The sequence below is a fragment of the Dipteris shenzhenensis genome, chromosome 11 (genome assembly GCF_047967505.1).
Source record: "Dipteris shenzhenensis isolate YYH24624 ecotype China chromosome 11, Dip_SZ_1.0, whole genome shotgun sequence".
Taxonomy (NCBI): Eukaryota; Viridiplantae; Streptophyta; class Polypodiopsida; order Gleicheniales; family Dipteridaceae; genus Dipteris; species Dipteris shenzhenensis.
In genome coordinates this window covers 49,534,156-49,555,972 of record NC_141606.1, presented here as the reverse complement: position 1 = coordinate 49,555,972, position 21,817 = coordinate 49,534,156, and the positions used below count along the sequence as shown (strand labels likewise).

The following is a 21,817-nucleotide window of genomic DNA, read 5'->3' as shown; positions in this document are numbered from 1 at the left end:
CAAGGGTGTATGGAGTTATATCCCCAAGTTTCTCATGTCGCTGCACAAAGTGAAGAAAGTAGGGGGGGGGGGGGGGCGGGGGGCTCAAAACCCTTGAAGATGTGTGTCAAGAATCACATCATTTTAAAAGTCAATTGAGACAAGTCCTAAGAGCATTTGGAAACAAAAACTAAATTGAAATTACACTCTGTTGCAGTTTTTGTAATCCATGAATTAGGAAAATAAATATATTAAAGGAGTGTGTTCGGCACAAGCTTATTGCAACCAAACTCTCCCTTGCAGGCCATGCCTTAGTGGCAAACCAGGTCCTTCTTGCCACGGCCTGGTACATTGCCTCCTCTTGGTGCTTTCACAGGGGGTGCATTGGACAGCTCCGACGTTTGGTTTGGAATTTTCTTTAGGCAGGATCGGGGACAGCACAAGGAATACCAGAGCCCGGGTTGCTTGGCAGTGATCATGCCACAGGCATTGGGAGGCTTGGGTATCATTGATCCCTCATGGTGCTTTCACAGGGGGTGCATTGGACAGCTCCGACGTTTGGTTTGAAATTTCCTTTAGGCAGGATCGGGGACAGCACAAGGAATACTAGAGCCCGGGTTGCTTGGCAGACAGTGATCATGCCGCAGGCATTGGGAGGCTTGGGTATCATTGATACGGAGATGCAGAGCGTCTCCCTCTTGGGCAAGTTAGTTGTGCGTGGCCTCACCCCTGGTGCAGAGCCATGGAAGCTCCTCTTACAGTGAGGGCTTCTCAAGAACACCCCTCGCACTGGGGACCTCGCATTGGTGGGCAGTCACAACAATCGCACCGATGGATCTCCTCAGAGGCTCCCATTACGTGGAAGGGTTCCCCCATGATGAGGAGCCTACATTGGGTCTGGCAGAGATTAGTAGGTGGCCTCATCCGTGCTTAGTCCTGTTGCAGAGAGGAGCTTGAGCGTCAGCCTCTCCTTTGGCAATTGGAGATCAAGGATCAGGATGAACGTATGTTGGGACATCGGACTCACATTGGATGTGCACAATGGGATAGCGGCTTGCCTTGCTCCTTTGGCAGATGGAGTTGATTACCCATGGTGGCAGAGGCGAGGCTTAGAGCCATAGCGCATATGCGTGAGCAGGGTAGCGGATGAGGGAGATTGACCTCACCATCCCTGAGTCTTGGTGGAGGGACTCCGTATGTGGATGGAAAACATTTGGTTGGGTCAGTTTTCTCGGAATGGGGTTCCCTTGACTCTTTTTGTGCTGCAGATTGTGACATACAAGATTGAATTGATAGGTTTGGTCTAGGAGAAGATGAGCGCTTCACCAACATAGAAAGAATGGGAGCAAGCAAAGCGAAAGAGGTTGAGAGGAGGAGCTTGAGAGAAGGTTGAGAGGGAGAAGAGGTTTGGTGGGATTCTACACACAAGAGGAGCACTTTTCGTGCAAGCAAAGGTCATGAGTGAATGGGGATCGTTTGACATGAATTTTGGGAGGTGTTTGGTGGAATGGGGACACATTTCAGAAAATCGATTGGGGAAGGAGTGGCACATCGATTCTCCCAGCATTCTAGAGCAGGATGCCCCCAGATGGCGCCTTTGGCTTTGGGAAGGTAGGAGGCCCTTGAGGGAGGTCCAGTTGGATCCGGGAGAGTGGTTATGGTCTTCTAGGGTTGGCCTCACGGAGCAAGTGGACGAGGTGACCTTTTTCGATACCACACGGATTGGTAGGAGGGTTCCGATGGACTCTTCGACATGGACCCCTTCGAGGGAGAGGCATTGGGTGGCCCAGGAGGTCCGTTTTTTTGGACACGCCTATGCTCCAGTTTGCGGCCAAGGAAGATTTCCTACTACTTCGGGCTGGCCGCCCATGGAGGCTTGCCCATAGGCCCATGGTTGGAGTAGATGCGGGTGGAGGGGCAGTGTCATTGCTGCTCTGTTGGAGTTTTGGAGACGATTCCTCACTACCTTTGGAGCTGTTGTAGCGCAGTGACGATCTGGATGGGAGCCCTCATGATTATGACCCACATGTAGAGCCTTCAGAGGGACTACACGTGGGGGATGGTGGCTTGGTTGATTGTGGGAGATCACGCGTTCCAGATTGATGAGGTCTCTTTAGCTTACCGGATACAAGGTCAGAGCATTCAGAGGATAGAGCTCCATGAGGCGGTTCCTCCCGCTAGTCTAGATCCTCATTCCCCTCAAGAGGATAGCGTGTGGAAGGTAGTAGCTAGTGTCACGGTGTGAAACATTTGGGTTGCTCGCTGTAGTTTGGTGATGGGTGAGCATCCAGTTCCACCATCGGCTACCTTGGTCGTCATCTAGCAGGATATCATTTACACCTTGCGCTCCACTTGGGAGTGTGGGACCCCGGGCTCTAGGGCGACTGTTGCGAGGCGTGCACGTTTCTGCAAGGCGAGTTTTCTACATATTTACTCCGCGAGGGATTCACTGATTGCATAGTCCCCCCACCTGGCTGTTAGCTCCTGTACTAGAAATTCCAGTTAGTGAGCTGGATTGCTTTGGAATAGGCTGGTTTCTTCTTTCAGCCTTTATCGGTTTTTCCCATACTCAGCACCTTCGGGGCTCCTGTTTGGTATGAAGTTTTTCAAGCTTTAATAGAAGGTTCCTTTCTTTGCAAAAAAGAAAAAGAAAAAGAAAAAGAAAAAGAAAATAAAAGAAAGGAGTTGTGCTGAAGAGTTCCATTGAAGAGCTAAGCATATGAGAGCACACCGGACAGATACTCCAAGGATCATACTTTCATAAGCAGAGTTAACCCTGCAATGAGGCCGGAAAGATCAATACTTATTACCTTAGCTTTGTGGGTTATTATCTGTTTATAGCGACATAAGAATATGTTTTTATCTAGGACTTCAGAAGACAACAGATTTTAACTTTGGCAGTTCAAGGGGCTCTCTGTTTAGTCATCTGAGCTTCTTGGAACAGATATGCTTTTTTAAATTGCAAGGTTACCTGACGTTGCATGTGCACTTGTTCAAACGTGATCCTATGGGCTTGGGTAATGGTGGGAATTCATAGTGTTCAATGCTGAAATGAGAGGTTGAGTGTTTATATTCTTATGTGACAGAAGGTTTGACAAAAACATTCGGCAAGTGAAATGGAAGGTTGTCTTTGGCTTGGGCGATGGTTGGAATTCAGAGTATTCAATGCTGAAATAAGAGGTTAAGTGTTTATATTCTAATATGATAGAAGGTTTGACAAAAGCGTTTGGCAAGTGAATGGGGGGATTTTGCCCTTTGTCTTTCACATGACAAAACCTTAACTGTTCTAGTTACTGCAATCAGAGCTTGAACTTCATACTTGGGTGTGTGTTGCTATCAAGTCTCTCTCCTAAATGCGTAAGACTGTGCGGGCCTTTTAAAGGCTTAGTCTCAACTCTCTAATGGCTTTGTTAAGGAACTACTTCCTTCCCATGGTGCAGAGTTCCCTGCTTAAACTCTCCATTACGTTCTATCAATGTCTAAACTTAGTCAACTCAAGCTTGTATGACACCCTACGGCATGTATTTTTTCTTAGTCTATGTCTTGTCTCTTCTACAACATCCCATGATATGCCAAGGCAAGCTGCCTACACTAGTCAGCCTATAATAGTCTTGGCCGTGGGCTCAGGAATTCCAGTCAACACCACCAACTATGGACCTTCAGGCACGCCTAACTTCACCAATTATACAGGACAAATTATACGGTTAATTTTGTTACTCATATAAAAGTTGATAAATAGTGCCCTTATCATTTTATGGCCATATGAAAATGTTGTAATTTTCTCTGCTCATTACAAAATCCTTGTGATTCTATGAGAATCTGTAAGCAGGGACTTAGCAGTGGTGCAAACACTGCTATAAACATATAATAATAAAGAATCCAATAATGTTAGCAGCATTTTTCTCATCTCTTTGTGGAACCCTTTTTGGAAAAGAGTGCGCCTCCTGATCATCACTTTATTGTCCTCATGAAGGAAGAAAATATTGGCAATCTTTTTGTCCTACTGATTCTGTTTTAGTGTGCGAATACTAGCACAGTCCCGGAGTTGTCATCGATGTCTTATGCTGCTGCCCTCACAGCTAATTTTGACTGTCTGCACAATGAAACTGTTGCAGGAATCTGCATTGTGAGCTGATTGGTTATCAACCTCCAAAATATGCAAGCAAAGGTCGTGGTCCTTCAACCACTCAAAACACGGTGGCCATAGAAATTCCAGGTGTGGAATGATATATTTTGTTATGTACTTGATGCTTTAGAGGTTGCAATAGCAGGAGAGATTACTTCCTTGTTTGTGCGTAGCAGTATGGTGGATACTGTACAGCTTCTGGTTAACCTGAAATGTCTTTTGATATGACAAAGAGCAGGAACGAACCCTTGTGAGGGAAGCGGACTCCTAAACTCACAAAATGATGGCAGGCAGGGTGAAACTTCAGCTCCTTCTACTCCACCCCAACCAGGATCGGATACAGTCTGCAATCAGTCCGAGTCAATGTTCTTTGCGAAAGGTTTAGATCAAAAGCTTTGTGCTATAGTAGCTGATGATGCAGCTGAGGGGGCTGCTAAATCACGAGGACCTACAGTAGGCCATAAATATAATAGTGTAATGGGAGTAGCTTCTGATGCTGAAGTCCCGGATTCCGCTTTACGGAAGAGATTAGCTGCTGAGCCAAATCTATCAGGATCCTCCAAGCGTCAAGTGATGTCAGTAGGTGGGGAGATGCATGTGAGCAAAACATCCACGTCTCCTGGATGTCAGGTATTGAACTTTGTTTAAGTGCAATGAGTCAGTGTGTCTGTAAGGAATTAGCCTTCTGGAACAATACTGATGGTATTCTCTATTTTATTTTATCAGTTGGAAGGCTCACTTAACAGTGATACATTATTAAAAGTTCCGGTCAAAACTTGATTCCCTCATTTTATGTTTATGGACAACTGTTTGCAGCAGACAATTGTGGCTGCTAAACATGGTGTAGTTAGTGCATCAACAAATTCTAGTTTGAATGTAGCAGAAATTCTTGACGAGCTAGAGCAGCTGAGGGCAAGGTAAATAAGGTTGACTGTGTGGTTTTTGCATTTCTGGGTGGCAGACTTACTGAACATAATTTGTGGTAACAGATGTGCAGATTACAAGTGCAGAGAGGAGGAATTGAGGTTAAAGGTGAGATTCAAAAACTGTTTCCCTGCTCGGTTAGATACGTAAACGCTTTTTAAAATCACATTGTCACATGTTCTTGAATCCCTTCATCTTTAAACAGATAATGGTGAGAAATTGTGTTAGGGTTGGTGTGAGATTGCTAAAATGTATTTTCTTCTTTAAAACTTAGGGAACTTGTTTAGAGAAATTAATGGGAACTTTAGCCAGGTTTTTCCACCAGGTCCCTGATGCGGATGGCCAACAAACATTAAGTGCCGAACGGCTGTTTAGTTACTGTGCAGAACAAGAGTTGCATACATCCCTGCTCTGGAAAAATTGTAATGAAAGATTGTTTCTGAGCAGGTTGCTGAATTGGAGTCTGAGCTATGTCATTACAAAGACAAGTATGGAGCACTGGTGGGTAGACCCCGCGAATTGAAAAGGCCCAAAGACGAATGCTAAAATGAGGTGAAATTCAATCTCCCTGCATCATGTTGCGGACCTGGTGCCTGGAATACAATTATGCATCTTGAGAGGGTATGTTTATGTGAACGGATCTGTGCTGGCTGTTGTGGAATGCATGGTTACAAGGATAAAACAGGTGGCATTTACTTGTGTTGCCACCTGATCGATCACATGTTTTTTTCCTTTGCATTCCACCTGACAGATCAAATGGTTTTTCCTTTGCATCAAAGGAAGATCCTGGAATTGGATATGTCTGTTTCAGGCCTAGTTATGTCTTGTCCTGCAGACATACCCAATTCCAGTTTCAGTTGTATAATATTGAACTGCAGGGAAGATGTGTTGTTCTGTGATATGGTAATAATTTGAGCTAAGTCACAACAAAATGTACTTCAGCAGGCCTGGATGGCTGCAGGCCTTTTGTAAGCATGCTGTATCAAATCAAGTCTGTCCTCTGGTGGTCTATGAAATTCATAGACTTTACTGGAATTCTCTGACTATGCTCATGGTGATTTCTATAGCATTTAGTCTATGGGTTTTATTTTATGCTTCCAGCAAGATTTCTTCCCTATATCTACAAGTGACTAAATGTGCTTTTCCACAGTTCATAACAAGCAGGCTTTTTTTTCTACATCATACTGTCCACACATCTATCATGGGGGTACTGCGGTTATATGCTAAGCATGAGCTATTGTATTTGGTTTTCTGTATTCTATATAGATTGGTATTTCATATTGCCCTTGGGGAATGTCATTGGCGTCTGGATTCTGTACATTCTGCTTTGGGTTCAGGAGTTATATATGCTTTTGGCAGTGTACAAGCCGTACAAGCTCTTCTTGATGAAAAATCCTAGAACAGAATAAAGTTGGCTGTATTGTCGTATTGGAGTGTTATATTTGAGACGTATTAAAAAATGTTAGTTGTCAAGTACCGTTCGCTATTATTAGATGATGCTCTTGTCCTCTATATGAAACTTTGGGTTGTGATGACAGCGACTTTGCAACACAGAATGGAGATATCCACCTTTTCAAAGTCGGGATGAGCTCCTTGCTGGAGCTAAACGACAGGAAGAACGTTATCACATCAGAAAAAATGAGATTGTAAAGAGTTTTCTGAGGATAATAGCTCAGCGTGTGCATATGTAAGCTAATGGTGGCAATCGCACGAACAACAGGCACACCCGTCAGTCCATCGAGCTCAAACGTTTTGAATTTCTCAATGGAACTTGGAGCGGTTAAGAGGTGAATGTGTAAGAATTGGCCATAAAGCTTTAAGTGGAGCTTAGATCTTGCTCTCATACAAGCTTAGATCTGTGTGGACGCATGCACGTGCTGGTGTTTTTGCTTGCTGTGCATACATGTGCTTGTGTGGAGCAGCCAGCCATAAAGCTAGGAAGCTACTTGGTACTTGGTCTAGCACATAAGCTAGCCCATTAAGTAACAATACATGACAAGTTTGGATTTTTTCTCACTGGATGTAAGGGATCACTATTAATTGATAGCGATCGCCAGTCCCAAAGATCGTGAAGGGTCTTTTGTGGACTTTAATACAATCATATCGTCTCATATACATATGTGTGTGTGGAGTTTTTTTTTGGGGTGAAAAATATGACAAGGAAGTAGAATAATCATTATCATGTGTGTGTGTGTGTGTGCGTGTAAAAGGTTTTTCTTATTATAAATTCAGTGGTTTCACCCACAAAAAAAAGTGTATATATATATATATAAAGAGAGAGAGAGAGAGAGAGAGAGAGAGAGAGAGAGAGATTTTTGGGGTAAAGGGTGTCCAAAAAAAAAGACATTTAGCTATATCACATTAGAAAATCTCAATATATGACAAGATGGATGGGCCGTGGTCTCTCATGAGGACAGATATCGTTGACAAAGAGTAGGTGCAACATGACGACATGCCAAGATTTGTCCAAAGGAAGGATCCCAAGCTAAACTCGCCAAAAGAAAGTTTGGAAGTCCACAATGACAAGCAGAATCATCCAAAATAACGGTCCAGTCCTTGAGGTGGTTCATAACCTCAAGATGAGGCATTTATTTAAAAGCATAAAGTAATTATGACAATTTGTTTCAAAGGGATCTGTAATGTTGTCCCATGCCAAATCGTATGATGGTTTGAGGAAAAGATACCACCATATCTGCATCATCAATCACAGCATCCACAAGGGATGATTCTTTAGACCAAATAAAGTATGAGTAGTGGGGCTCTTGCATGGCTAAAAGAATTGTCAAACACTCTCGACCAATGAAAGCACTCACTCAAAGATTTAAGATGAGAAAAGTATATGCTTCCAACCCTAACTCTGTCATCAATGCGTTACCAATTGAATTTCTAGATAAAGTAAAATCAAGTGATGTGTCATGTACACCCATGGTTGATCACCATATACACATCATCAATCACAGCATCCACAAGGGATGATTCTTTAGACCAAATAAAATATGAGTAGTGGGGCTCTTGCATGGCTAAAAGAATTGCAAACACTTTTGACCAATGAAAGCACTCACTCAAAGATTTAAGATGAGAAAAGTATATGCTTCCAGACAAGACAGCCCCTAACTCTGTCATCAATGTGTTACCAATTGTATTTGTTGATAAAGTGTAATCAAGTGACGCGTCATGTATGGTTGATCACCAATGCATTAAAGTATCATTTCCTCCTTATGTGCAACAATATGTATATGAATATTCGAATGATTCAATCCCCCGTGCATCTTCGACAAGTAATAGTTGATCCATAAAAGTAATTTGAGAGCTTTACGTTTGATGAGAATGCCAAAGAAGCTCCATGATAGTGCGGACATGCAAGATGTAATATCGCTTTTAGAAAACATCATCAAAAGCAAATAAGACCATCCGAAAATGGATGTGTAAAGGCAAAGTAGCTAGTTGTTGGAATACCAATTTATTGCTTAGGTCCATTCCAAAGGGTGGTGAAGATGACAGACGAACTCCATGAGTATGACAATTTCAGCCATAAAATGTGAGTATGACCATGAGTATGACAATTTCAGCCATAGAATGTGATGCTGAGCTATCATATGGACCTACGATTTTAAAAATTCACATGCAGGCCAGTTTCAAAGTCGTGTAAAAATAATGCATGCATGAGCACCGAAGATTTTTTTAAGGGTTTTGGGGAGTGGAGGAGTCGTCATCAGCATATGCTTGCATAATTGGTTGCCTTATTTTAAATATTTCCATCCCATGCAGCGCAATATAGCTACTAAGTGATCTTTATTGGGTAAGACAATGCACTAAGCGGGCAACCTTGACATATTGATTAAAAAGGGTCTATTTATCCATAAGATCACCTACCAAAATACCATGAATATTACTCTTGATAGAGCCATAAATGAGATGTTGCATTTTTTCATCAAATCCCCAAAATTGCATGGCTTGTGAGATGAAACCCCATTGTACCATATCAAAGGATTTTACAATATGCACTTGAAGTAAAAGAAGATCTTGCTTAGAGTATTTTGCATATTCAATCCCTACATTAGCATTAGGAATTTTATTTGTAATATGTCGATGGGACATGAATCCAAACTGGATAGGGTGTAATCCTTCATGTAATGAATTTTTGATATGGCTCACTACCATCTTAGCAACTGGCTTATATATGACATTCATGAGTGTAATGGGACTCCAATTTGCAATCGACTAACATAAATGTTTCTTGGCGCATATTTAGTGAACCCTTTCTTCCACCTTTTTGGAATGTTTTGTGTTTCCGAAGCATGATTAAACATATCGGATGGCATCTTTCAATTCTCTATCTGTGAAGGGAACTTCAATTTTCTTGTCTTGATGAGAAAATAGAATTGGACTAACATGTTGAAGAAGTCCTACCGTGCTGAGGTACACGTAAAACATAGGAAGTCCATGCATAGTCAACATCTTTATATGGCAGTGGGACCATAGATGAGCAGTAGCATGATTCAACAAGTCTTTATATGCCCCATGCTGTGAATACTTTTATTTATAATAAGCATCTTTTTTTTCGACAATAAAAAATAGTTGTAACCAAAGTGGAACATGATCTAAATGCAGGAAAGCATAATCAGCCCACAAATTAAGTGAATGCATCATATTGATGGACATTAAGTAATACCAGTAGTGATCTCGTCAAGCCCTATAAGGTGATTGGGCATAATGCTAAAAAACATACTTGGGAGACAAAGCTTGTGTCTTTTTCCAAAGGTCATAGCTATAGATCGAGGAAAACTCAAAATTTCTCCATTTAAAAGACATTGCAAAACAATCCATTGACCTTGTTTGTTACGAGAGGGCACAGCTAGAGAGCACACCAAAAATGACTAACTGTACACTAGATTTAGTTGAAAATGTAGAATATCTACAAATCCACTTAGGGTTAGGGCATCTAACCCTTTCCTTTATAGCACTCTATATGTGTTAGTGCTATTCACATGTAATCACATGATGTTGAGCGTGGTCTCTCAACACCTTCCCTCAAGATCAACATCATGAAGTAGGCCTTCCCTCAAGATGATGATTCTGGGAAAGCTAAACATTACATTCCATTACACCCCTTTAATGGGAATGAGGATTACCAAAAAGCGAGCGGAAATAACCGAGCAAAGTAATTGAACCGAGCGATGAAAAATGAGCAAACGATCCATTATATGAGACATTATCAATTCATAAATTTAATTGAAGCTTAATCAATATAACCAAAGTCTAATTTTCCTCCTCCTTTGCTCAACATATAAAATCTTTATTGAAAGTTGTTGGCACCTCTCTTGTCTCCTGGCCTCCTATTGCCTATTGTAGCTACCTTTCTTTATTACCTGTTGCCTCTAGGAGTGGAATCTCTATTTCTTTACACCTATTCCTCATTTAGAACAAATGGTAGCGGCACCAAAAGACCTCAATTCTTTATGTTTTTCTCATAACCTCTTCTCTTTTTACCCAACTTCGCATGACTCTGAAAATACATTTTTCCTTTGCCTTTTGCATCATAAATAAAATTAAAAACTAGAGGGAATTATTTTGTATTATTTTAAGGATATCCAATTTTTTTTAAAATTACTTAGAATCCATAGTCATGTACACCTTATCCTCTACACCACTTCAAGGTCAAATTTCAACATGGAACTTTATGGGTGGTAGAGATAGCATATTAATATGTTGTGCAAAGATGGTCCTAGAAGGCTCGGAATCTCTGCTTATACAGGCCATAACTCTTGCTACAGACCTCCGATCGAGATGATTTAAAAACCAAAATTGTAGTAATCAAGCTCATCTACACCACTAGAAGTTAATATTTCAACATTAAGCTTGAGGGTTGGTAGAGACCGCGTATTGATACGCGGTGCAGAATGGTCCTAGAAGGCCCAAAATCTTGCTTGTAGAGGCTATAACTTTTTCTTCTGACCTCTGATTGAGATGATGTAAGAACCAAAATTGTAGTACTCAAGCTCATCTACACTATTCCAAGGTCATATCCATATCTCATCATAAATATTGAGGGGTGGTAGAGACCAAGTATTAATATGCGGTGCAAAATGGTCCAAAAATACATGGAATCTCTGCTCGCAAAGGCCATAACTTTTGCTACAGCCCTTCGAGCTAGATGATGTTTAAAAAAAATTGTAGTACTCAAGCTCTTCTACACCTTCAAAGGTAAAATTTTAATAATTAGCATATATTTTTGGTTGTGCATAAGGGTACAACAATTATGTAGATAAAGTGGGAATGGCATGCGAATTTTTTTTTCTTATTAAGTTTTATGCTCTTTGATGGAAATTATCATAGTATTTTGGCTGTGCTTAGGGACCTTAGGTTCTCAACATCCTTAACCCTAAACGTGATGATTAATATAAAAAGGATTCACTATTAAATTTGAACCAATTAGTACTATTGATTGTTTGAATGTTGGGATTCATTTTATCATTTTTTGGTGAGAGTCCACCTTATGTTAATAAAGAAAATGAGGAGAGGACCAATCAAGATCATGGTTTAAGGAATTTCTCCTTTTTGTTGGGATATTTATGATTTAAAAATAATGATGATTCTCTATTTCTAATAGTGTGAGATTAAATGACATTTTCGTTACTAATATCATAGGAGTGAGAGTTGTTGTGGAAGAGATCACCACTTATATATTTTATCCTTTTTCACCTATGGATATCATCGTGTGTCATGGAGACAAATTTCTTTTCAATTGATAGTTGGGGATTACATTGCAATGGGATTGGACTTTGCTAGTGAAAAAACGTTTGTTGGATGAAAACATTGTAAGGTGGCTAGAAATAGCATGTCCTAGGCAGACACTTGCTATTTGAGTAGTAAAGCACTAATATTTAGAGTCTTCTATAAATTTCTAGTACTTAGAGGTGCTTTTTAGACTCTATAGTCTCTTTACTTTATAAAATGTACAATAAAGTCAAAGATTTTATATCTAATTATAGATATTTTGTTTTATTTTTATGCTACATAGCTAAAATAGCCTTCCACCTTACCATGCTTTCACCCTGATGCTTACATGCAAGTAATGTGCTAAAATAGCTGCATAGCTAAAATAGCCTTCCACCTTACCATGTTTTCACCGTGATGCTTACATGCAAGTAATGTGCTACTTGACTTTCCCCCTGGCTTTGAGATGTGTGGAGATGGGATCCCTACATGGTATCATCTCACAAAGGATCACTTAAGGTGTGCCGTAGTTGTGATTGTGACAATATTGGATGATCAGATGGTGGTTAGTCTTTATTTGCCCATTAGCAGTAGGAAATACTTTATTGTAGTTCTATACTATTTAAGAGTTTAAGCATGGATGCTCTTTATCTATATGACTATTGTATAATTTTCCCATGAATGATCATGCATTACATAGTTGGAATGATATGTTTGCATGCAATTATTGGAGTGGATCATTGTGTGTTGTTCTAGATAAAATTCTACATGGTTACCTAAATAAGAAGGAGAAGATATGTTGTTTAGAAAGCTCCTTTGAATCATTGTGTGATGTAAGAGATCAAATATACTTGGTTTTATGATGCATTTAGGCCATACACCTCCAATATTTAGTGTATATATTGAACTTATCTTTGAGAAGTTAAATATACAACAAATGAGTAACTAGTGGACTCATTATTAGGCTTGAGGTATAGAAGGAACTTGGAGCATCATCCACCATGCATTTTCAATAAAAAGCAAGGGATCCACTAGTTTCATTGAATGTATTTTGATCCTTTTGTATCCTCTAGGTGGCCTATGAATGGAGATGGGACGTGTTATTGCACCTCTCATCATAGAATTCTTGACAAATGGGCATGCATGCTTCTCTTTTGATAATAATACTATGAATGGAGATGGGATGTGGTATTGTACCTCTCATCAGAGAATGCTTGACAAATGGGATGCATGCTTCTCTTTTGATAATAATACTTTGATTGAGGGTAGTGTTGGGAGCCCCTTGTGTAGGTTGCTAGTGCCAAGAGAGCTCGATTGGATCTTGTTGATTAGGATGGTAATGAGTTTACTATTGAGCCTTTCAAACACCCATATGATTCATGTATATATGCACTCAGGTGATATTTCCCAAATTAAAGCGATATCTATTATAATATGAAGTACAAATTCTACTATTATTTATGTAGAAGTCACTTGCCATGCTTTAGAACTCATATTCTTCTTAAACAATGTGTATATTGAAAATTAGTTTGTCATATTGGTCAATGTAATATTTTAACTTGGTCTTTGATTACTTTAAATCACATTGATATTAAGCAAGACTATGGGTAGTACTATGACATCTTACACATGATATTCTACTACTTGAATCATTATGCCAAATTGTGGCTATTTCTTCTTTCTAATTGTTGGATGCATGTGATGGGTTAAGTCAAATGTCATATATTGATTTTTCTTGCTCGGTTTTCATTGATCGCTTCATGAGGCTAGCTCGGTTTTCATCGCTCGGGCCATAGACTGCCTCAATGGGAATGTCCTTCCTCTGTGTCAAACTAAGAGCTTGTCGGTGTTTCTCGAAAAGCTCTTTACCGAGTAGTTTGGTAAAGATGTCTGTAACATTCTCTTCGCTATCACAATGTTGCAGTGTGATGTCACCATGTGATGTCACCAAGTAACACTGGCTCAAATCAAAGATGTAGAGACATCAATCTACTCTGAGTCTCTGACCTACCTAATGTTCCAGAAGAAGCCTCCACATCTCACTCCAGATAGCAGGAGGCCTCTGGATCCATCCTCATTGACAAAGAGGAAGGGATTGAGCATGATGACTCCATAGTGGTAAGAAACTATAAGCTTTGAATTTCTTCTCTTTTGGTTATAGGTATACTTTTGCTTTAATGGAATTCTAATGTAATGTTGGACTGTTACAAGAGGCATTTGAGGTCGACCTATTCTCATCTCGGCAACGCCTTGTTTGCAGTAGCTTCGGCCGAGATCACTCACTGGCACGTTACCTTGGCCAAGCAAAAGGGCGCTTTGTGATTATCCACAAAAAGTTTTCTACACATGGCACTAATGACCTCCTGAAGTGCAAGGCCTTGTCATGAGTGATTGGTCATGTTGACATCAATCGGAGTGCTGACAAGGTCATTTTGGTGAACTGCATGGTGCCCTCAATGCCTTTGGAACCAATTTTCAAGATATGGCATTGATGGCAGCAGCCATGTCCCTGGCTAGCAACGATAATAGCGTTGACTCTCTATCGACTAGGTTTAGAGCTAGGATTGTATTTGGGAATTCAAAGCCCGATGTTCTCAGTGTTTTAGAGAAGAGAGAAAGGCTTTGAGGCCTTATTGTATAGAAATTTTATTTTATATGAATACAGATATACTTTTTATACAGTCCCCCATTTTGTGTTCTTTTACAAAATTTATTTTATACTATCATTGTATTTTGTAACTTAAATTGTTGTTGGCATTAATATTTTCATTCACTATTCTGATCAAAAGCATGCTATTAGATAAATATTTGTGCTATAATGGTCATTTATGAGCAATCTAGTAAGAATCTCACCACACGGCAGAAGGCAAATGTGTTTGGCATCACGCAGGGAGCCCAGAAATGCTAAAACTTGTGATGGTACATATGGGGCCTGTTTGACCAATGCTAAAACCCACTATGGCGCGTATGGGGCCTGTTTGACTTGTCAAACAGGCCCCATATGCGCCATAGCAGGTTTTAGCATTTCTGGGCTCCCTGCGTGATGCCAAACACATTTGCCTTCTACACCACAGTGAAAAAACATCATTTGACCACTCAAATCCACACTGAACTTGCATAAACTGATGAAAAGCATCATGTAACCTGTATAATAACACGAGAACAGTGATAGAACATAAAAATATCTTTTATTCATTGGCCTCAAAGGGCAGAGATTTACAAAATGATTCAGGTTACACCAAATAAATCTAAACAACATCTATGGCCTAAGGGAGGGATCAGAGCGGATGCGCTTGGTGAGTGCAAGGTCCTTGTCCATCACTGTTGCTCTTTTGGCATGGATAGCACATAAGTTCACGTCGAGGTTCACGTGTTCAAAAAGACCTACTGTCATTTGCTCCATTGCCTCTTGAATTGCTCCCATAGCGCCTGAAGTGAAACACACATCACTCTTGTAATGTTGTGCTATTTCACGTACAACACACTGGAAGGGTACACGGGGAATGAGATTGTCCACAGTGGTTTGGAATTTGTAGATCTCCTAAAGTGCTTTCACGCCTGATTTTTTGCGCCTCTTAATCTTTGGGGGACCCTGCACTAGCCTTTGGACATGGCTCCAGGGCCGCTTGTCCACTTTGAACTTCTTTCGCCTCTCCTCCCTTGCAACCACCTCTTCAGACTCCTCTTCCTGTGTCTGGTGGGTCCTTCGAGGTGGTTTGTCGCGCCTAGGGGTCTACTTTGTCCTTGGTCTCTTTTCCTTTTCATGAGGCTGTGAGACAGCATGCTAAGGCTCTTGCTCAGCTCGTACTAGAGGCTCCTCATATCTAATAATATCGAGGCATAGAGGGTTGATGGTGCTCTTCCGTGCAGTCTGCTTGGTTGGAGGATTGGGGCCAAGGTTCATTATATCTGTGAGCCCGCCAAATACTTCCTCTTGTTGTGGCCCCTGTAATCTCTCCATCTCCTCTCTCTGCCTTTCTTGCTCCCCTTGTTAGTATAGATGCTCCACGCCAGGACCCCATGGAGGAGGTAGGGGCAGTTGATCAGGATTGACTGGACTATTTTGTCCCTCTTGGGAGACCTCTCTACTTCCATGGTTAGTTGTGTGGAAGGACTGAGAGGACCTCTGATCGTGCTTGGATCCTTTATCGTGCTGGGATTCCTCATGGTGCTGAGATCCCTGGGATCCCCCATGAGAGTTGGATGGTGGGGACTCGCATTGCTTGGACTCCCGATGATGAGAACCGCCTTCAGATCCCTGCTGATCATTGCCCTCTTGGCCACTAGGGCTTGCAGTGTGTTTGGAGGCCATGGCATTGTGAGGAGGACAACGGGTAGTGTCTAAGCAGCATCCAATGGGTCTAGCAGTTTGTTTAACTCGTGCCATAGAAATGAGGGATTTTAGGGTTTTGAAGTGCTTTATATAGTCTTTTAAAAAGCACTTTAGGGTTTTTCTTTTAAATTAGGGTTTTTTGAGTGCACCCCCTCCCCCCCAATCTTTTGTTGCTAGTTCGGTAATACTTAATCTTCACTATCCTCCCTCCCAACCCACTCACCCCTCTGCCCTGCCATGTCGCACATGCAATTCTGCAATTTCCAAACAAATTTGTGAATTTGGAATCTATAATTGACTCAAAATAGTGTTAACTTTATTCATCAAACATTTTACATTTAGGGCTCTCTTAGGACCCAATGCCTCCCCTGTCTGACTCTATGTTACAACCAAAGCACAACCCCTTGGCTCCTTGTTGAGGACTTCCAAGCAGCACATCTCCTTGTCTTCTTGACATGTTGAACTGCTTTTGTGAGACTTGAGACCTCTACCTTATCGCGCTTGAGAGTCCTGGCCTCTAGACATCTATAAAACCAATCGAACATTTCATGTAGTGCATTGCTTCATGCGATATCACCTCCATGACTTGTATTCTTGAAGTATGTTGCCTTTGCTTTGTAGTGTGATTTCTCCATTCCTCGAGTATTCCAAATGGAGAGAGGGCCCCATTGCTCCACAAACCATGGTGCATGTGCGTAAAGAATATGCTGTAAAGAAAAACATTGTATTAGAAACATAAACTGACTCAAGTTTAAAGCACAAAATTTCAACCTAAGGAGGATTACTATGTAATGTGTAATATGTGACTCCCCCCATGCTTCTACCATCAATGATATGAATTCTCCCAATGCTGTCTTGAATCTCTCATAATAAAGCTCATCTGTTTGACCTTGTCTAAGCAACTTTATAAATGCATCAATCTTTGTCCATAGTTTTGCTCTCAAAGTAGTAATTCGCGGATATGAAGCTTGATTTGTGGTGCACTCACACAAAGCTTTCTAGTACCTCCAACCTAGGGTGCTTTGAGCCAATGTATGTTTTTCTTTATCAGCATTGTGGTTGGACAAGAACCTCCTTGTCTTTCCTCCACCCATGGACACTTTAGCAGGAAGATTTTGTGTCTTTCCTGATTGTTTCTTGTCCTACTTAAGCTTCACATTGCCTCCGTGAAGTCCCCTTAGTGAGAGTAGTTCTTCAGCTTTTGCAATTTATTGTGTAGATACTTGTTGTGGCCTCAAATTCCAAGCATAAACTAGATAGAGATAGAGTAACTTATCAAGTATACGCAGTTCAACATGCAAAGTACACATGTGTACTCGCTCCAATGGAATTGGTAGAATGGGGTCCCACTTAGGATCCTTTTTGTGACGATCAAGGGCTGCCCTTTGGTTGCAAGAAAGGATGCCATTTTCCCACTGTAGGCTTCCCTTTTGCATCTTTTGAGAGTGGGTGCAATACAAGCATGTCCGTTTTGCATCTGCACCTGTATCACAACCATACAAGCACTTGAGGGTCTTCAAATCACTAGCTAGATGCCATTCAACTTGAAATGTTCCATGCCCATCCACTATTAATGTTTACCCTGCCTCTTATCTTCGAATAATCGATGGGATGCCAGTTCTCTCCAAAACCCACTTCAATGTCTCGTGGCACTCCTTTGGGGTCTCAAAGGTTGCAAGCCACCATATGTCCTTCTCAGATTGGACTGAGAAACCCTATTCAACTTCCTCATCCCCTTGAGCAAAACACAAGGCATCGTTCATAATACAAATGCTCACCCTCTCTAGCTGCGAATTATTGTAAATGCAATGGGCACTACCTATCGTGAATGTAGTAGGAAGGTTGTGTATATAAAGCTCATATAAAGTAGGGATTAGGATCATTCCTACTACCAAAGCAACATGTGTGTGTGTAAAATGCATCCATTTGTATTTGATTGCCATTTGACTAAGTGATAGAAGAGATGCTTTGCTTTTCGAGTCAATGTTGCTAAGATGTTGCTTGCTCTTTTACCAACTGAGCTTCATCCATTTTTATAACAAATACTAGCTTGCCATCTATACAATGAAAGAGAAATACAGTAAAGATATAGAAATCAAAAGAAATAAAGTTGAATGTGAAGAGGGAATTTCTCTTACCTTCTTCTCTCATCCCATAGAATTTGACCATGGCTCTCTGCAAATTCTCTACATCCATGTAAACATTATTGAAAGCATTCATCTCAAACGTTTGGATGCCAGATTTCTTTTTACTCTTCCAAGTCATTGTGCCACTTACACAATGGTATCCTCCAAGCTTTCTCTAGCACATTGGTTTGTTTCTTGACATGCAAGCCTTACAGACCATGGTGTTGGCAATGGCATTATAGATATCTTATACTTTTCCTCCATAGCAGACTTGAAATTTTTAAAATAGAGTTGTAAGCTTCACGACTTACACCAGCAGCATCACAAGCTCCAAGCACTCCTTTGCTTGGATGAGGCCCTTGAAATCCTTCATTACCTCTCTAGCAACGTGTTCATGTAGCCCCTTTTGTCTAGGGTCCTTCAACACTTCCATGACATCACTTGGCTTTATTAAACTTCTTAGAACATATGAAGGATCACTATCATCCATTTCCATTGTTCCCATCACATCCTCTATGAAATTCCTAAAGTAGATTACAAATGAGTCTTAGTGGAAAGAATGCAACACCATAAATATTTTGGAGTAAGAAATTTCATTGAAAATTTGGGGAACTAACCTTGTAGTCCGTATTCTCCTCTTTCGGGCACCACTATTGGTTGACAATGCATCCATAGATTGCAATTGTCTTTTCCTCTCCTTTAGTCCCAAAGGTGTTCCCTTCAACTTTTATACTCGTTCTGTTCCTTCTCCACAGCACGTTGAACTTGGCCATGGATAGACCTTTCCAAATCTTGTTTGCTTTCAGCAAGCTTCTAGAGTGATTCTTCCAATTCATGTCACTCCAAGTCCAGTGCATGTGCTTTGTCACTGAGTTCTTTGTTTTACAATTGGAGATCCTGCATACTATTATGCATTACCACAATAATAATATTTCCCAAATGTACAAGTTCTTCTGCTTGGGCTCTCTGCACCTCGCTTGCTTACATAGCCAATGTCTGAGAATGGTTCAATCGATTGCAATAACCGAGCAATCCAGCATGTCCTTGCCAACAAACTGAACAACATCATGCATTGTATGAAAAGGAGGACTCTTTTGGGTGGCAGGGTCTAAAGGATACAAGTTTCCATCTACCCAAAGGTCAAGATGCTTCTCTCCTTGCAATTGAAGATTGTGGAGCACACTTTGAGGAGTTCCACTATATCCCAAAGAGTGTGTGCTTGCATATTCTGCCTCCAGTTGTAGGTTCACATGGTACTTGTTGGGTATGTCCTCGAATGCTGCCATGAGTACTCAAAGAGAGGTATCAGTGATGCAGGCTAAAATGTAGGGGAGAGTTGGCAAAGATGGAGTAGTGAGAGGGAGAGAGTAGCAAGGAAGAGGGAGGAGGAGAAGCAGATGAGGGCAAGAGGAAGAGGAGGAGGAGAGTAGGGCAACAGGTGTAGAAGGGAGGGAAGGAGCTGCTGTAGAAGGGAGGAGGAGGGGAGAGATGCTACAAGAGGGAGGAGGAGGGGAGAGATTCTGCAGGAGGGAGGAGCAGAGGAGAGGGAGCCTGGGCGGCTGGAGAAGGAGGGGAGAGGAAGGAGGGAGGAGGAGCTAGGAGGAGGAGGAGGGGAGAGGGAGGAGGGAGAAGAAGGAGCAAGACAGAGGAGGGGAGAGGAGGAGGGAGGGGGAGGGAGGGAGAGGGAGAGGGAGGAGGAGGAGGGAGGGAGGGAGGGAAGAGGGAGGGAGAGAGAGGGAGGGAGAGAGGGAGAGAGAGAGAGGGAGGGAGGGAGATTCGAAATTTGAAATTCAAATTTAAAAAAGTGGCCCCCTCCCCTCATTGATGGGGGGAGAGGTGGGCTCAAATGTGGGCTTAACCTGCCTAGGTTGGGCTGGTTAGGCCTCTTTGGGACCCTCCAAGCCCCTTGCATTAGCCCACTAAGCATTCCCTAATCCATTCCTTATGAGGCCCTTTTGAGACCCCAATTCTCCCCTAATGTGAAAGATTTTGATTAGACAACTAATGTGAGACAAAATATTTAGATTAAACAACTAACATGAGACTGAAGAATGAGAAGGTTAGGCTCAATGAACTCTCTCCCTATGTAAGTGTAGTGTAGACACAACTAAGAGCCCATTATGAAATCTAGCTCCAAAACTCTATACACCGATCCACCTACTGTGAATCTATGGCATACCTAAAAGACTTTGGAATGCTTTTGTTCTATCTGAAAATGATGTTGGATGGCATCCTCGTAGAAACAGACCCAGAGAAGGAGGAAAGTAGTTGCAAGGAGGACATGCTTTGGTGGTGGGTGTATTACTTGGAGTCGGCACAGATAGTGAATATTAATTTCCTTGGCTACTGTTTTTCGTGCTCCTTTAAGGTACTTGTCAAGCTCATGATGTAGATTTCTTTTGGCAGGACATGATAGAGGTGCGAAGATGTATAGAGCACAAAGACCAGGATGAAGAAGAACCCTAGCGAAAGGAGGAGTTACTATGGGCGTATAAGTCGGCAGAGTCAAGCAAGCAGTGTGTAATTTGAGTGTGTGAAGAGGTCTGCCATTGGCAGACTAGCCTTAAGATTTGGGAGATCCTTGCTATATAGAGGTTCACAAGATAGTTGGGAGTTTGGAATTTCCTTGAAAAAGAAAAATGTCATTGTATTTTGAAATAATAAAAAACTTGTGGATATTCTCATGGTGCTCGTAATACCTGATTTTGTATCAACCTGCTTCCGTGTTAGTACTTAAATGTTTTAAGTAGCGTGGTGGTTGAGATCTGATGGTTAATTATAACCAATCTAAAGGGCACTAGCACTATGCAACAAATTTTAGGATAGCACGACAGTAGTGTAGGGATAGCACGACAGTAGTGCAGGATAAGTTATCGCTAGTGCGGTGGTTGGTTGCACTAGGATATGAACAGCCACCAGTGTGGTGGTTTGCTTCTATTATTACAAGATGAACGGATTCATTATGGGAAACCAGCGTGGTGGTTGTTGGGATAACTAAAAAGCAAGCATGGGATGAAATCTGATGGTTAATAAAATGATAAACAATCTAAAGGGCACTATTTTAGTATAGCATTGTGCAATAAATTTTAGAATACCATGGCTGTAGTGTAGGGATAGCACGGTAGTAGTGTAGGATTAGTGCAGGATAAGTTATCGCTAGTGCAGTGATTGGTTTGCACTAGGATATTAACAGCCACCAATGCGGTGGTTTGCTTCTATTATTACAGGATGAATGGATTTGTAGGATGTGTGGATTTGTTATGGGAAACCAACGTGGTGGTTGTTGGGATATACTAAAAACAAGCATGGATTTAACCATTTGGGATTTATAAAAACAATTTAATAAAACCAGCACGGTGGTTGTTTGGGATATACTAAAAAGAAGCAGTCTCAATACAAATTCTATTTTGTAGGATAAGTGGACATATTGTTTCCCTGCAATGAGACTACATACATTTTCTTAGTACTATTTCAGTCGTCCTCATCCATTGCTCCAAGACACCCTAACATATGCTCGTGCATGTCTAAATCCAATTTGAAGACACTCTTGCCCTTCTTTCGTTGTGGCATAGGTTGCATCTGAAACTTAATAGGAGGAAGTCGCAAATGTGG

The 21,817-nt window shown here is 41.3% G+C and overlaps 1 protein-coding gene across 7 annotated transcripts in view; it reads left to right on the top strand.

Moving 5' to 3' along the window:
- The window catches only part of LOC147897124 (protein MICRORCHIDIA 6-like), an 84,595-nt gene extending 77,623 nt beyond the window's left edge, over positions 1-6,972 (top strand). For 2 of the 7 annotated variants that reach the window (XM_087381071.1, XM_087381064.1), the window contains exons 16-20: positions 4,095-4,195; positions 4,344-4,735; positions 4,922-5,022; positions 5,095-5,137; positions 5,477-6,536. In XM_087381071.1, coding sequence (XP_087237197.1) covers positions 4,095-4,195; positions 4,344-4,735; positions 4,922-5,022; positions 5,095-5,137; positions 5,477-5,575 — 736 coding nt within the window. In that variant the 3' untranslated portion in view covers positions 5,576-6,536. Of the gene's footprint in view, positions 1-4,094; positions 4,196-4,343; positions 4,736-4,921; positions 5,023-5,094; positions 5,138-5,476; positions 6,538-6,567 lie in introns of those variants that run through there. The other 5 variants (XM_087381069.1, XM_087381065.1, XM_087381066.1 and 2 more) reach the window with 5 other exon arrangements.
- Positions 6,973-21,817: the final 14,845 nt, after the last annotated feature.